General features: G+C 38.5%; 1 protein-coding gene across 5 annotated transcripts in view; it reads right to left on the bottom strand.

The window, feature by feature from the left end:
* Positions 1-4653: 4653 nt before the first annotated feature.
* The window catches only part of LOC106159408 (sacsin), a 29372-nt gene continuing 16644 nt past the window's right edge, over positions 4654-17381 (bottom strand). For all 5 annotated transcript variants that reach the window (XM_087010839.1, XM_087010842.1, XM_087010840.1 and 2 more), the window contains 2 exons: positions 6117-17080; positions 4654-5805 (listed from right to left, as the gene is read on the bottom strand). In XM_087010839.1, the coding sequence (XP_086866965.1) occupies positions 5488-5805; positions 6117-17080 (11282 nt within the window). In that variant the 3' untranslated portion in view covers positions 4654-5487. The remainder of the gene's footprint in view (positions 5806-6116; positions 17081-17381) is intronic.

Raw genomic sequence — 17381 nt, 5'->3', positions numbered from 1 at the left:
ACGACGAACAGAAAAAAATACTGCACTGTTTAACTTTAAACAGACATAATAACTGTTGTTTATTGCGCTAAGAAGAGCAAACAATTGTCATTTTCATTGGGAAATTTCTGATTATCAAAGATGAACAGGAAATTTTAACTTAAATCAGAAAGTAAAACTGGTGTTTCCTGCACTAGAGATAAAATACTTCTGCATATCAGGTTGGTGTTTCATTTTAACAAGGAAAAACTGATTTTCACAGTCGAACAAGAAAAATGAAAACTGTACAGTTTAACTTTGAACAATCATAAAACTGTCGTTTCTTGCACTAAAGAGAAAACTATTTCTACAGATTACATTAATGTTACTGTTTTACTTGGATATTTTCTGGTATTCAAAGACAAACAGGAAAGTATTTTGTGCTGTTTAACTTTAAAGTGGAAAACGTTTTAATTTTAAGTTTGAAGTGAAAATTATTTTCAATTTAACATAAAAAATGAAAGTGATTCATCTGAAGGAAAAACATTCAATCTTAAAAACAAGCAGAAAAAATTGTAACGAATAGCTTTGGATCAGAAAAATGCTAAGACTTTTTTACTTGAAAGATAAAATAATCATATTTTTTACAGATGAAGATAAGCAATGTTTAGCTTTAAATCTGACAAATGTTGTGAAGTGATGGTTGTGGCTACAAAAGGTCCTGCTCTAAAGAGGTTGTTTACGGCCGCCTGCATTACTAATTTGCTTGTTGTAAACCAAGGCGATCATTTAGGAATAAAGGGTTGAGGTTTTAAACTTTAGAGAAGTCAATGCAGCCTTGGACATAATATAATGTCCAAGATGCAGCATTTCAGTACAAATAGGCCACCACAGCATTTGATTCCCGACCTTGTCTTTTAATTTACTGGTAAAACTGAATTCAAAAATTAACTTGTGGACAAATCAGCTGAAGGTGAGCGCGCTATCTTTCTGCGTCCACGCATCGTTCCACCTCCTTATCCACCTCCAGGGCGACAGATTGATTTTCCACAGATATTCACAGTTATGACTCTAGATAAATAGACAGTCATTTTGGTCTGATGTCGTTCCAGCCAAAAATGTCCACAATGATAACTGCAGCCCCCTGGTAGAGGGTATCAATATACTGCCCCGAATCGTATACTACACGGATCTCTAACCCCTCCCCCCCCCTACTAGAGCTGTTTTTTTTTTATTTGAGCTGAATGTCAATCTTAAGAATCATTCTTGTAAGTTAAAAAATAATTAGTAACACCGTTTCTTTTTACCATAACGTATGTGATGACAGTGCACGAAGTAGGACTTTTCTCAATTTTGATGCAATGTGTAACTGATTAACTGTAAAAATAAGCCAATTACACGGCTGACGACTGAGATGATGGCTATATGTACAGACACACCTGTGTCTGTACATAAAAAATGAATGAAGGTATTTTGAATTGAATTACTCTATATACTTATCAATTCAAAACAAAACATGGAATTTCACCAAAATTTTATTGTAGAAATTCATTCAATAAGACATCTTTTAAACATTTTATAAAAATCAGATGAACAGAGGTGCCATCTTGACTAAATCATGATGCTCTAAACCTTAATTTGCCTCAATTACAGAAAAATTACAGATAAGAGAGTTCAACGGCTCTTTGGTCACAAACGTAAAAAATCTTATTTCTCACAAGTTTTATTTATACAAGCCATTTTTATCAGTCTCAGTGTGACAAAGGTAGCGTTGTGAAGTGCTGCAGCACTGGTACTAACAGGGCATCACACAGGTGCAGGGGGAGTGTATCTATCTCATATATCCATCTTCCAGTTCAGTGTGGTATAAACGTTTTAAATGTTAAAATGGTATTGCAATCTTTCCTGAACACTCTTTGTATGTTTTTTCTCAAATGTTAGTAGTATCATAACTGTAGATTTGGAGTCTTTGCTAGTTTGTGACGAAAGACCTTTTGATCTCAATAATCAATCAAGCTGACGGAACTTTTTTAAACATCATTCACCAAATCAGGTGAGTGGAGATGCTAGTCTATATGTAACTTGATAATGTTGCAGTTAACTGTAATTGTACTAAAAACTAACTTTACACAAGAAGCAGTATGTTTTATAATAATAACTGACAGTCAATATTAAAATGACAGATAATTAAACAGCGGTGGATTTTTTTTGGAAGGTCCCCCCCTTCGATTTCTGGAAAAAAAATCACACCAATGGTCCCCCTTTCAAATTAGAATTTTGATTAGCTGAATCATAGTTCTAAACGGTACCAAATGGCACCATTTTCCTTCTAAAATACCAAAACTCTTGGGGTGACTTTAGCGCACCCCCTTCAACTAATCCTGGATTCTCCCCTGATTAAAGTTAACAAATTATAAAGAATTATTAGACATCATTTTGTCGTGTGCAAGACAAAAATTTACTGGACTTGCAAAGTGCAAGACATGGTCTTCAAGCAATATCTGAATTTGACTGTTTTTCTCCCTTTTCTAATTTGGGAAGGGGTCCCAAATGATTTCAGGTGTTACAGCAATAAGCTTACCATCCAAGGCACAACTAAGACATTTCCAGGAATTGTGTAATGCACACAGAAAACAAAACTGAATTTAGTTTGCAATTAACTAAGCCCCCACCTCCCTCGTACACACACACAAATAGGTCTAATGAGCACAAAATAAACCAAACCAATCAATATCAAAACAAGCAATTTCCACCCCTATGCCTACATACATAGTACAGTTATAGCCAGGGATGCCCCACCCCCCCAGCTTCCCTCAATGTAATATCTGATACTGGTAGTTAAAGTACCCTGAACCTACACAAGCTAGGGCAGAACTACCTGTTCCTTTGATATTATCTTAGACCAGCCACACGTACCATGTGATGGGTGCAAGATATCATGATCTAATTTAACTCAAATGATTCCCTATACCAATATTTTCATATGTTCCCAGCTAAATGTCTACACAGCTTAATTTTCTTTTCTTTTTTTGTGTTAAAGCTTACATAATCTAAAACCAAAATTATATTAAAATGAAAAGTTACATAACCTCTGCACTCAATTAATTAAGGGAAAATGCACTTACATATGTCAGTAATACCTCACTTTTCCCCAATTCTTCAAAGAATCCAATCCAACTAAAATATTATTCTAAATTTAATTGAAATTGCAAGAATACTCATTTTTGGACCCTGCTACATTGTAGGTTACTTAACATATTATCCCCTTATATAGCAATAATAAGGAGTAAATCCTGCAAACGATGCAGGTCAAACCCATGATGAACACCCCCCCCCCCTCCAAAATAAAAAAAAGATGAAAGTCAGAGAAAGAAAAGGGTACAATGAATGAAATAAGGCAAAAATGGGCAGTTTTCCTGTCTCTGAGCCCACCCACCCCAAAAATAAAAGAAAAAAGAGAGAAAGAGCATTAAAAAAAGAATATAACAAGTGAAATATATAGTAAAAACATTTGTCCTCATCTACAGTTTACATTTACATTATATTTGCCAAGTGAATGGTTCTCATCCTAAACGCCCAAAAAAGTGGAGATACCAGCTGAGGTACAATGTACGTGTACTTCAAGGTTGAAAACTTGGGTAATGTTTCCCACCACCAGTGTTATCTGTCTCCCCCCCCCACCCCCCCTCCCTCAGCTGGATCTCCAACTTTTGTGTATACTTGTCAGTATCTATACCTGGTTATCTGCAATAATTCTGATTATACTATAGAATACAGAACAGGTGGCATACTTCTTACTAGCATTTTACCATCTCTAAAACTCCAAAATTATACATATATTATTTTATATATACTAAACAGATGCTGATGTTAGAAGAATATGTTTCGCAAATTATACACGCATTCTTCTAACATCAGCAGCTGCACTGCATTATAATCTTGAACGTGACCCTTCTATAATTTAAAAATTCACTTTAGATTTGTAAATAACAACAACTAAAATCCTTTTAAACTACAGAGTTCATGGTCAAGTTACCACATTTCATTTTTGAAACATTGAACAAAGTCTTTGAAAGGTTTTCACTTTATACAATATATGTGTTAGATGGTGTTAATATTTGCTGAGGATGCTCACTGCAATCGATGGAAGTCTTATATTTCAAATCTTACTTGCCATAGAGCATACTTACTCTTAAGCAATGCTGAGACAAATAACACTAATTTTGAGTAACTATATAAGCATATACTGCATATACTGGTAATTTTTTCATCACCTCTTGTTATTACCGTAAAAACTATCAGCATATATTTACAGCTGAATAAAAAGACACACCTATAAACACTTAAATCAGTACCTTCTTGGCTTTTCTAAATGTTCTAACACACATGCACATTGATCTGCAAGGATCCCTCTTCATATCCCTGCAATGCACATTTGTTGCAATTTATCTATATTTTCTAATATTTCTCAGTTTACACTTTCCACTACCAGCAAAATACATATACAATTACCTGCATATAATACTTTTTGTATATACACATCAAATTTCAAGTTCTTTTCTTAAAACAGTGGCAAAATTCAGTGATAAAATGTATTAAAAGAAAGCAATCTACTTACAAGTAACAACTGTCATGCTTTGTGTCCACAGGTTACCAACTGATTTTTCTCTACAATATAATGTGGTTTCTAAAATGGTAAGGAATCTCAGTATTTAAAAAAGTGAAAAAATTCTTTGGACACAGACTATGAATAAAAAATAACAAGCATTGAATTATTATGACATTTTTTCTATTACTGCTATGTGCATCACCTGGTCTGGTTTCAGATGCGACTGATGCAAAGTGAATATATACTGTGCTCAGCCTCATAATAAATAATACAATGGTGATGGATATTCAGAATAAGAAATTATCTATAAAACATATTTGAACACTTTAAATGAAAACAATCAAGTTTACATAATACTTTTTTTAAGTAAACAATAGTAATAAAATGAAAGTTCACAAAGCATATTAACCAAAATCTACACCATGGATGTACATATATTTCATATCATTTAAATTGCCACCTTTCGCTCTTATCAGCAAAAAAATACCTAAGACTACAACTACATGTATGTTCACTCTCTTTTACACTGTATATACAAACTAAGGTTCACTTCAAACTCCAACAAAAATCTATTTACATATTTTCAGTATACTAAAACATGCATATGGCAATAAAAGCAAAAACGAAAATATTATTTTACAATGAATATGTTTTTATCCATCTTTTCAATAAAGAAAAAAATTTTCCTGTCATAGGAAGTTTTCTGTATATATATATACCTGTAATGCAATATCCAAAGTACACAATGTTTTTCATTGATCACCTAATTCAAAATTAGTTTCATTTTTTCAAAGACAATAATTCTCAACATGTCTACGTATGTCCACCAGGTTGAAGCATTAAAATATCCTTCAAGACAATGTGCTCTGTGTAATAAAAAAAAAAAAAACATTGATTAATTAAATAAAAAGAGAAGAAATTTACATTTTTCTGTCCAACGGCACACCTTCTTCTGTCAACAATGTCTCGATCTCAGTCAGCAGTTGGCTTGTGATGTCCACAGCTTGTGTTGCTGTGTCCATGTTGTAGACCTCATGTGGTAGACCCCCACACCTGTCGGGGTAGCGCATGGCAGTGGAATGTGTGAGGAGGGACTGGAGACGCCTGGAAAGCTGTGAAATAGTGGAGCAATTGTCTGCAAGGTTAAGACGGGCGGCCATTGAAGGCAGGTCGTGACTGTTGTTTTTCAGTTTGGCATCGATGGCAAACTGTGCGGCCTTCAGTGCTTTTTCTGCTGACTGAAATTATAATATATGTGATGTAGATAAACTTACTGTATATTGATGATGTACTGGTTTGAAAGAAATAGTAAATGCTGTTTAGTTTTAATTGCAGAAAATGAGAAGATTGACAAATCATTGACAAGAAGTGAGTAGATTGACAGAACAGAAAAAAATTGGGATTATAACTTAAAAATTAAATCGACTTATGATAATACTGTACATATTAAAATAATTCAATATTAAAAATGAAACTTCAAGGTATAACATAATGATCAACTCAATTACTCATTTTAAACTTTACTGAGATGGAACCAGAATTATCTAACCTGATGGCATTTGAAACAAGCCCACTCATAGCTCTGGGACAGTTCTTTGGTGTCACTGGAGACTGCTTTGAAATCCCACTGGGCCTGGCAGAACCACCTCGAAGCCTCGGATGGTTGGGGATTAGTTCGAGTATCCCTGTATCTACCATATGTCCTGTCACTACCATGGCTCTCACCGGAATAATACTTCTTATGGTATTCTCTCTCCTGTCTGGCACGGTGCCCCATTTTGGGGTAAAATTGATTAAACACATCTTCATATGTAGTGCGTGACCTTCTAGGGCCAGTTGTCTGAGCTGATGATGAAGATGTTTGTTGTGTATCTCTGTCAAGTGTAGCTATTTCACTCTGAATGAATTTGCATGCTTCATTGCAAATATCTTCTTGGCCAAGGTTTTTGTCTGGGTGATACTTTCTGAGAAGTCTCTTGATGACTTTTTTTCTCTCATTTTCATCAAGTTTCCAAGCAGCCTCCAGTATTTTTCTGATATCTTCCAAAATGTCCTCGATACATGTTGCAGAGAAGTCATCCTCAGTTGGAGTTTTATCATTAAAAGCATCATTATTCGAGATATTTTTTCGTGTGCGTTTAAATTTGTACAGGTCATTTCCAGTCACAACAAGGACATCATCCTCTTCACTCCCAATTCTTATTCTGTATCTCCTTAGCACATTTGAGGTTTGAGAGTCGGCATCTTCCATGATCTCTTCTAGCACAATGGCATATATGTATGTCGGAAGGCCCTCAAGACTCTTCAACAATGGATCCTCTACTTCATAGCCTACGTATTCACCACATTCAAAGCGGTGAAAATTCTCAGATAGCAGATGCTGGTCTTCTATGTGAAGGTAAGTGCCAGGGGTGGGTAGAACACTGGTGCTTGAGCAATAATCATCTGGTGGAATGCCCTGATCATCCAAATATCTTGAAATCTCATCAACTGTTTCATCTAGGATATGGCACAGGTGATGGAGGGAAGTTGACAGTCTCCCTTTCGATAAACTGTTTAAGATTTCAACAAACCTGGGTGAAAAGCTGCGCATCTGAAAATTGCTTTTTAAATAAAAACAATGAGACTGTTGCCCACAATGGGCCTTTTGGTAGAAGCACATTGGTGTTATCTCGCTACCAGACAAAACCTTTCCTTTGTATTCTAAAACAGTGGTCAACTCTGTTACAAAGTGAAGTTTGATGTTTTCAATGTTTTCTTGTAGCTCATCTCTGTCCTGCTGACTCACAGTGAAGCCTTGTGTTCTACCAGCATGACGAAGGAGACGCAATACTGCCTGATAAAAATTTTCTGATTGTAACTTCCATTTCAAAGGATGCTCTGCAAGTTTGTTGATGTTTGGTTCAGATTGAAGTTTCTCTTTGACAACATCAGTCAGATATCTAAGGCGCAAACATTCTGGCAAACATTCAGCAACATCGCTGTATGATGGGACCTCAAGTCCAAATTCTTCCTTAGAAGGGCGAGCAAGCATGGGTTCTTCCAATGGAAATTTCTGCAGTCGGTCAAAATGGGACATGTTATTGATGAAGATAATGTCCTTGGACTGCCTCAGTTCCCCAGCAGAAGTGAGCAAGTATAACAGTTTTACCTGCTCTGGCCATTCATCCCCCCTGTGAAGTTTTTTATACAAAAAGCCCATTGCTTTCAATGCTGTTTTCTTTTCATTTGGTTCCAGTTTTTTCTTTTCGCTATCTTTATGAATCCTTTCCAATACATTGGCATATTGATAGAAGGAGGGTCTATCTGTGCTGCCTATTAGCTTGAAGACCTCCTTACAACCAGCATACTGTGAAGGCACAGCATAAAGATAAGGCTTTATTTCTTCTTCTTCCAAGCACGAAGTAGCAACTTGATTCGGATAAACAAACCTTTTTCCATCCTGTACTAAAATGCATTCTAAGTGTTGCAGCTGATGAATCCAATTTTGATTTTCTTTATCTTGGCTTTGATTAGATTCCAAGTGCTGATATATCTGCCCCATAATTTCAGAGAGCAATTTAGATTCTTCTGATGTCAAATGTTTGACTTGCTCTTGCAAATTTCGGCACACATTGCAACAATGGTCTATCACCTGTTCCAAGGAGGGGGTTTCTTTCATTCCAAGGTTTTCACACAATTGTCTGTCCCTTGGTTCTGCCCAACGTTCCAAGAATGAAACACTTGTCCATGACAAATGTTCATGTTCCTGCTTGTATGAGACAGCACCACTGAAGCAGATGAAAGGCCTCACTGTTTCTCCATCCCTATTGCCATGAGGGCAAAGCCTCTGAAGGTTGCTTGGAGCAACACGTTGGGGTAGAAAGGCCACATCTTTAACACTGTCCAATAAGTGACTTTCATTTACTACATTCTTTCTCGAAAAAAGATGTGTAACTACTGCACGTGCCTGCTTTTCCCTCTTTTCGCGTTCTGCCTCATTTCTACTTTTGCATGCAAGACTAGCCCCCATTTCAATGGCTTTGGCAAAACCAGTGAGCTTCTCTGGAGTGACTTGTTGCTGTAAACCTATCTCACGCATCAAATGCATAATTGCTTCAGATCTAAAAGGCTCCGATGGAAAATCTTCCTCTGTAAGCATAGCTTTAAATAGTTCATTGTGAGGATCATAAAAAGCAGATGCAGTTGACAGGGTGCCAGGAATTCCACTCCGGCTATCAGGTAGGAACTTCACATTAGAAAGTTCAAAAATCAGCCTCTTCCTGTCACCTTGACCAATTCCATAGTGAAATTTGACTGATATGAACTCTAAGTGTTTAATCCTTTCTTCCTCTGAGAGACTTTCAAACCTTGGTAAAATAAAATTACAGTACATATCACACTCAGAGAGTACTTGACAACCCAACCATGTGTAGAGTGGCTCTAACATTACATTGGGTTTCAAGAAGGCAAAACATTGACCATCTCCTTCCATTAGCTGCATGCCATCTAAAGGGATAGAGCTGGGTGCAATGTACGTGTTTTTTCCTTCAATGCTGACAATCTCCTCTTTTGCAGATAGAAAAAAAGGAAAACTGCACAATTTCCGTTTCAATTCAAGAGTCCTTTTCAGCAAATCAAGATTCTGCCAAAAATATTCCAATATAACATGGCATTCCTGCACATTTAGTCTGCCTGCTAGTTTATGTCGTTTGGCTACCCCTTCTAATGTGATGACCATGGAACTTGGATCCCTATGGTTGCCAATTATTGCATGTGAGGTCTCACCAGAACCTTGTAGTAAGGTATGGGCTAGCTGTGGAACACCCAACTTTTGTAAGACATCCAAAATCTTACTTCTGAAGATGAAATCCTGGCTGTCAATAACTTCACGGGCTTGTGTCATCTGAAGCAAACAGGTTGATTGCCCTACAGTTACTGGCAAAAGGCACCAATGGGAAAGTGGCTTCAATAAAGATATAATTTTGTTGTCTTCAATAGCTCTACCAGCCTCTGAGTGAAAAGCTCTACCAGCCTCTGAGTGAAAAGCTCTACCAGCCTCTGAGTGAAAGTATGTCCACAGTAATTGGATCCACTCCTTTGACGGAGCCTCCAAATCCCACTGAACCATACCCCCATTCTGTAGCCTTTCTGGTAAGGCAAATGGTAGCCTTTCTGCAAGATCAGATACCTTGAAGTTTTTGAAAATTGACCTTTCGTGGTTTGTACAAAAAATTTTTTGTTCCAGTAACCTATGGCAAAAAGATGCAGCATACAAAGGCAGCAAGTTCGAGAAACGTGAACAAAATACAGGTGTTTTAGAACTAAAGGTCCTCAGCTTGTTGTCCTCAGTTGCAAGCAATGGAGAGCCCTCAAGCAGCTGCACAAAATTGTCAGATTTCTTGCAAAACTCCAACATGGTGCGAAGGTTGCTTACATTTCCAAAGATGGTTTTTCCAATGTCTTCTGGAAGATCTGAGCATGAAATGAAACACAGCCTGTCAGGTCTTTGGTAGGTTTGAAAAAAACGAAGCACAGCTTCTCGACTAACAGTTTTCACCTGGACGTCTGCATTCTGATAATTTCTGTATATTGACATTGGGCAACATGAAAGATTGAAATTGCTTTCACATAAAATTCTTCTAACAATTTCACTGGAGGATGGTTTGTGACATTTTGATGTTTCTCTGGAGCTAGGCCCTGGTTCCTGAATCTGGGTACCTAAGTCATCAAAGAATACTTCATCTTTTCCACTTCCTGTAGGTGAAAACCATGCAACTTTAAACCCCGTCTCGCTCAGTCTTGCATGTCGCAAAACTGGAAGAACCTTCAGATGAAGTTCGCTGGTCAACTGGTATACTTTTTGAGACAGACAACATATGTAATTTTCCTCATGCTTGATATTAGGAAAGAGCTTATGATACTTGCTCAAAGACTTCCTTATCTTGTTTTCATCACCTCCAGCGATATCTTCAATGATAATCTCCTTTGTTTGCTGAAGCATATTAGTGTAGCAAGGGGCAACTGTCTGCTCTATTAATGTGTTGTTCCACTCAGTTTTCACATCAGCATTTTCACTGTCCATCCAAAGGTTTCTCCTGGCTTCATGATCCAGTGCAAAGTGACCATTGATATGAACAGGGAGGTTTGTTATCAGTGGGAGCGGCAGGAAGCAAAATACTCTGCTTTTACGCAGGTCAAATTTCTCTGTCGGTAAACTGTCAGCTTGAAGCAGTGCTACCCCTCCACGTGGCAGTAATCCCAACTCTTTGTCCCAGAGGGCTTTCTTTAAAGTTCTAGATATCGAGTTTGGATTGCTGAAGCCAAACTGTTGGGTGATAAGCCATGTTTCCAATCTGCCTTCGTTGTCTTCCAAGGACATTGTGAAAGAAACATTAATGGGATGCAACTGGTCCACTGTCAGTTCTTGTGTTTTCAGTCTCTCTGTGCCGTTCACCATTTCCTGTAGAAAGGACTGCTGTGCCTGTGTATGTTCAGCACTGAGACGGGCCTCAACACTGTATGTGTTCTGAAGCTTTCCAGTGACCATATTTACTTCTGAGACGCTTATTTTCCTAATGTTATTGAGAAATAGCATCATCAGAAATAAATCGCCCCGGAATGTTTCCATGAGGGACTGCATGTCTGGAATGGTAACAGGTCTAGGTTTTATCTTGGATTGTCTGGCCATGTCTTCATTCCTGAGGGGCAATCGGAACAAGGTAGCTTCCTCCATTGGAAAAGATTCTCTCATGTTATCCAAGTAGCTTGAAAAAACATCTGGGAAAGACTTTCTTAACTTTGGAATGTCAACATAACGGATTCCAGGCTCTGCAATAGAAGCACCTGGCACATAAATACAATGTGGATCAAAGACACACAATGTTTCTCCAATTTCCTGTCCTTTGGTTAAGAAAGATGGGGCATCTGTGAGATGATATACAGCATTGAAACCAACCCCATACTGCCCTGTTTTGTTTGGATCTTCACTCTTGCTTCCCTGACCTAGGTTCTGAATACCCTCTATGTCTGCTTGTGTAAATGGACTATTGTTGTAAACACACAAAGCTGGTCCCTGCAATGGCTGCCAACAATCCTCAAAGATGCGCTTAGTGGAATGGGTTCTGGGATCTAAAACAAAGTGAACTTCAGTTGCCTTTGCATCATCTGCATTTTGCAAGAGCTCTTTCAGGACATCCTGGTCACAGGGGTATCCTTCTAGTATTCTCTTGATTCTGTTTGTAAGTTTTTCCTTTTGACCAAAGCCAATTCCCATTGAACATTTTCTAAGCTTTTCTTCTCTTTTTGTCTGAACACCTAGGCCTATAGCAACATGACGTGGGATGTTTTTGTGTGCACAATGCATGTTATCATCATCATTCTCAAGCCATTGGCAATCATCAAAGCAAAGTTTCTTTGCTTCAGACATCACTCCATCCTCATCTGGTAAATAAATAGGCCCATTTTTATCTTCAATTGATTTCAGCATCGTTGTAAGGGGTGCATTCTTAGTTTTTACCTCATGGTCAATTTTGTCCTGTAATGCAAACGCAATTTGAAGTATATATGATGGTAATGATTTTTTGTTGTATGTTTGATGTGGTGCCCGTAGGGCTTTTATATAATCTGCAATATCAAAGTCTTCTCGGACACCAGCAGCTTTCATGACATCACAGAAGTTTCTCCAATCATAAGGGAGCTCAAAAAGAAGTGGTTCAAATCTGGGCTTGGAATGGAAAATTACTTTACTACCCGAAACAAACTCTTGTGACTGCGGAATGTACACCCCACTTCTCTCTTGCAGTGCATTACTGATAGTGGGCTGCTGAGCAGGTTCCTTTTGCAGTAAATCATTCAGATACTGATAAATGTCCTTTATTAGACCTTTCAGCTTGTTTTCAAACTCTCCACAATTTGGGGCAGCTGCAATTGTCTCATCAAACTGGTGCCATACCTGTTCAAGTTTGACATCTGTCTGAGATTGTATTTTGAGAAACTTTTCCACACTTCTCATCATTTCCAATTCCTCCCTGTTGATAACAGCAGCAGTAGAAGATACCAAAGTTTCCACATCTATTGAAAAGCATTCTTCTGGTGCAGCAAGATTGTTGTGATTGCCTTTCCAAGGAAGTGGGTAACCTTCTGGTTTTGGCTTAACTGGAAGGAATGGTACTTTACATAATAGACCACTGAGTTCAATATTCAATTTACTATCTTCTTTTCCACTCAGCCTCCAGTCTAGGTACTGCAATATCTCCTTCACTCTCTCTACTCCTCTCACATTATCTGTTTGATGGAGCCCAGCAACACTTTTGGCTCTCTCCAAAATCTGCTCACAGCTGATGTCTTTAAAAATGCCAAGTTTTTCCAATACCAGAAGGCGTCGTGGGTTCAGGTATGACCTTTCAGTTCCTTTGATGAATATCCCATCTTCCTCATGATACAATGAGGCAGCTCTGCTATCTGGGTGCATGAGATCACAAGGTCGCTTCAACTGCCCATGTGGTGTGGAAGGAATGCAGGAATGTTCCTGCAACAGTTTATTGAGATATTCATCTTCCTGGTCAATTGCATTAAGTATCAATGCATCTCTGACATCGTCATCAAGAGTGTTAATGTTTGGGAAAACTGCTTCTTTGTATAATCTGTGAAGGTCAAACATGATTTTTCTTTGAATCTCTCCAGGGGCAAATGACAACATGGTTTTCATGGTCTCACTGGGAACTTTTACATATATTTTTCCCTTCTCCTGGAGATAATCTTCTAATATTCTTTCAGCATGGCTCACTACATCTGATCCCTTGACATCTTCTGAGAGGATACCAACATTGTGGACATTTTTCCACATTTCCCCATTTGAAAATAAAGCGGGCGCCTGCTGTTCCTCTGTGAAAAATAAGGAGGCATAAAACTGCTGCATAAGAGGTTCACATACTGGTTCGTATGTGCTCCCACAGGTTGGCCACAATTCGCTAAAGCTGTAAGACGTGCCATGTGTTAACTCTTTTAAGTCCTCAAGACAAAATAGAAGTGCTTTGGGAATGACATCCTTCAAGATGACTTGGTTCCATTCTGCTCCTTTTGAAACTTTATCATCAGTGGTTTTCTCAGTTAGATGTTTGCGGCTGGACTCTACAGAGAAGCTTCCATTGACATGGAATGAGAATCCACTGGAAATTGGAAGAGGGAGATAACAAAAGAATGTTCCCTTCTGAGTACACACTGGTGCATAGCTTATGCTGCCTTCAACACTGCACTCCTCCAAACGCACCGCCACTCCACCTGTAGGTACAAGACCGGAACCCTCGCACATGGTCAACATCTGTGATGTGAGTTTCCCCATGCATGAAGTAACCAGCCAGAAATCATTTCTCTCATCAGTTTTAATAATACTCACATTACCTGCATCCATTTTGGAGGAAATTTCAAGGACAAGGGACACTGTTGGATTTTGTGTGTCTTCAGGTATTGGGGCTGATTCAGCTGATTGGAGGGCTTGGGTTGAAGCTCTTAAAATTTGTGTTGGCTGAAGCTCTGGTAAATGCAAACATCTTATCACTTTTGAGATGTTCTTTGTTGTTTCATAGATACACTGCATCATTGATGGGGTTCCATCCTTGGGGAGGTGATAAATTGATATTTTCTTCACATTTTGAGTAAAAAGTAGAACTTCTGAACAAGAATTGACCAACTTCTGAAGAAGCACTTGCACTTGTTTTTCATCATAATGCACATCGCTGATCTCACTTTTATAGGATTGTTCCTTTGTCCGTAGGGGAAATCTAAACAATGTTGCATTGTAGCTAACCATGCAAGATTTGGCAGTGGAATCAAGATTGCAGCCAAAAAGCCCATTAAAAGGCTTGAATTGGTTCTTCAATTTCTGAAGCTTTTTTCCGTTTTTTAAATTAATCTTTATTCCTGGTTTCGATCTTGCTGCTCTTCCCAAGTGTTTCATATGAGGATCAAGGATGGCTATGCTGTCATTGCTAATGAAACTTGGGACATCAGTTAGATTGTAGACTGCATTGAACCCAAGTCCAAATTTGCCAATTTTGTCACTCATCTTTTCTTTGGTTGCACCCCCCAGCTGAGCAAGGTTTTTGAAATCTTCTTCTGTGAACACAGCATCATTATAGGCCCAGAGAGCAGGTCCTTGGCAACTTCGCATTCCATCATCTATCAAGCATGTCTGGGCATCTTCATTTTCTCTCTGGTCATACAGAAACTTCACTTCCTGGGCTCCTGCATCATCAGCATTTTGTATAAGTTCCTTAGGAACAGATAAACCATCTGTGTAACCTTCTTTAAGCAGGTTGTGAAGGCGACGGGTCAGTGGCTCGGATTGGCCATAGTTCATGTCCAACCCTTCTGCATCTAAAATACGACTCATAAGGGTTGGTACACCTAACTTTTCACTAGTTTGCATTGGGACATGCTCATGGACAAAGAAGATAGATTCTGTTTCTTCATCACTAAAATCAGTCACATCATACCCTTGCTGCAGCCAGTCCATATCACAGTAAGTGCACTGGGAGACCGACTTAAGGATGAGGGTGGATTTGTCATCACTATGAATAGGCACTAACAGCACATCTTGCAGGCGGGTTACTGTCACCTTGTCCATTGACTCAACAATGTGCAACAGATCAATAATGGTCTGAAGATCTCTCTGTGCATCAAGATCTACAGCATTGCTGGTGGTCATCTGGGACTGGACCCTTTCTTGTTGGTATTTGATTTGGATATTGGTTTGCACCTGCAGAATGATTTCAAGTTTATCTTTTGGTTCCACACCATACTGGCAAAACTGTTTGCTGAATTGCTCTACTTCCCTTGGAAGGACAAATAAATGAGGGTGCAGCTGAATCCCCTGTAGTTCTGAAGGAATAAAAGGGACAACATCTTTTGATGAGGAAAACCCATCCCCATTCCAGATCCATTTCTGTGAGGTGGATTTCAGGCCTTCGTAGGGAACATCCCCCCTAACTGAATGAAACAATTCCCCATAGATATCTAAAATCATTGGCAGAAAGACTCCCTTTTCTCTGCTGGTATAATGGCTTACTACCTGTTCTAACTGGGCAATGACTTTTGGCATGGTGGGCCTTTCATTCCATCCAAATTCATTGGCAATCTCTTCATTCACAACCTCATCGGAGACATGCCCCACAGAACCTATCACATTTTCATAGATGCTGCTGCACAACTCACTTGGACTTAAAAAGCTGCAATCCAATGGACCCCACGGCAAAGAATTGGGATAATTCTCTGGCCTTGGCTTGACCTTGATAAACCTGGTGCTTTTCAAACTGCCTGAGAGCGTGTTTCCATTTTTTAGCTTATTCTTTAATATTGTTGGTCTGGAACTTAAAATGGTCATAATTGCTTCTGATTTACCTATCAAAAGTTTTTGCGTGGCAGATCCCACTGTGTATGAGCTGTGAATGTACTGAGCTGCCTTGTAAATGTCTTCTGCAGCTATTTTTTCTCTTTCTGTCTTCAATCCTAACCTCTTCAGAGCTGCATGTAATTGGGGTTCATCCTTATAATGTCCAGTTGGAAAGACGTCACATACCCCATGAAAGAGATCATATACAACTGAATCATGGTGATCAAACAATTGGCTTGCTTTAAATCTTTTTCCTGATTCAGTTGGAACAAATGGAATGTCTCTCACCATTTGGTATATATATTCATCTTCATTCATGTTGATGGTCAGTACCTGCTTCATCAAAAGATCAATCTCTCCCCTTTCCTTGTACCACTCAATATCTGCTAACACAATCTCTTTTAGCAAGTCATTTGTGTCCAATATTGTCATTCCTAATTGCTGTATAAGCATTTCAGAGTCTGTTCCTGACGCATCAATAAACTTACAACGTAATGAAAAGCTTGGACTTCGATGTAAGGCATCCTTTGCCTCATGGAGAGAAACTGTGGAAAATTCTATTCCACCAACAGACCTAAAGATTGGAAGTCTCATAAGCAATTCCTTGTGTGACTTTATGTCATGTGCAGAGGCTTCAGAGAGAAATTTTCTGAGCTCATCCTTCTCTGCCAATGTCCATTCTTTCATCATTTCTAAATTGGTTTGGGTCTGCACATTTGAAAGAGCCTGCAGAACACCTTCAGGTGTTGGAGGACTTATGTATTCTGGCACAACAGCATGGTGATCTTCAATAAATTTGGGGAGATTCTGAAATACAATTACCCCCAAAGCTTTAAGCCTGTTAGCTAAACCATCATCAAGTCTGCCCCCTTTCCAACAAGTTATCAAAGCAGGCAAAGCAGAACTCAGCTTCACAATTCTACAAGAAGCCAAATCAAGCAGAATGTGTAAGCCTTCAAATCTGGAGAGATTGTCAGGGAACTGCAGGGTCAGGTACCCCCACACCATCTTAAGCCAGCTGTGAGTAGGATGGTTGGTGGACTTCGGATCCCAAGGCTTGGTGTTGTCTGTGCAGGGGTTGAAAAGTCTTCTGATCAATTCCGACATTGAAGTCTTGTCTAGAATTCTCAACTGGGTTAATCCTAAAGTGAAAGAAAAATGAAAATTCATTTTTTCAAATGTTCATTGTTTTTCAAATTGCAGTTTTTATTAAATTTGTATTTCATAAATAATATATATCAATGACAGCATGCATAACTGGCATATAGAGACATCCATAAAATCATTTTTTCTTGCAGAGTTAACACCCATTTCATATGGTGATAGTCACAGTTCAACTGTACACATATGGCAACAGTAAAGGAGCAGAATATTTACAGACATTTACAGATCTGTATATAAAATCTGAAAAAATAATAATAAAATTGTTTTAATTTAACTTGC

The sequence above is a fragment of the Lingula anatina genome, chromosome 4, assembly GCF_051362555.1.
Source record: "Lingula anatina isolate TDL-2025a chromosome 4, LinAna3.0, whole genome shotgun sequence".
NCBI lineage: Eukaryota > Metazoa > Brachiopoda > Lingulata > Lingulida > Lingulidae > Lingula > Lingula anatina.
The sequence above is the reverse complement of the archived record's forward strand: the minus strand, read 5'-3'. Positions and strand labels throughout refer to the sequence as shown.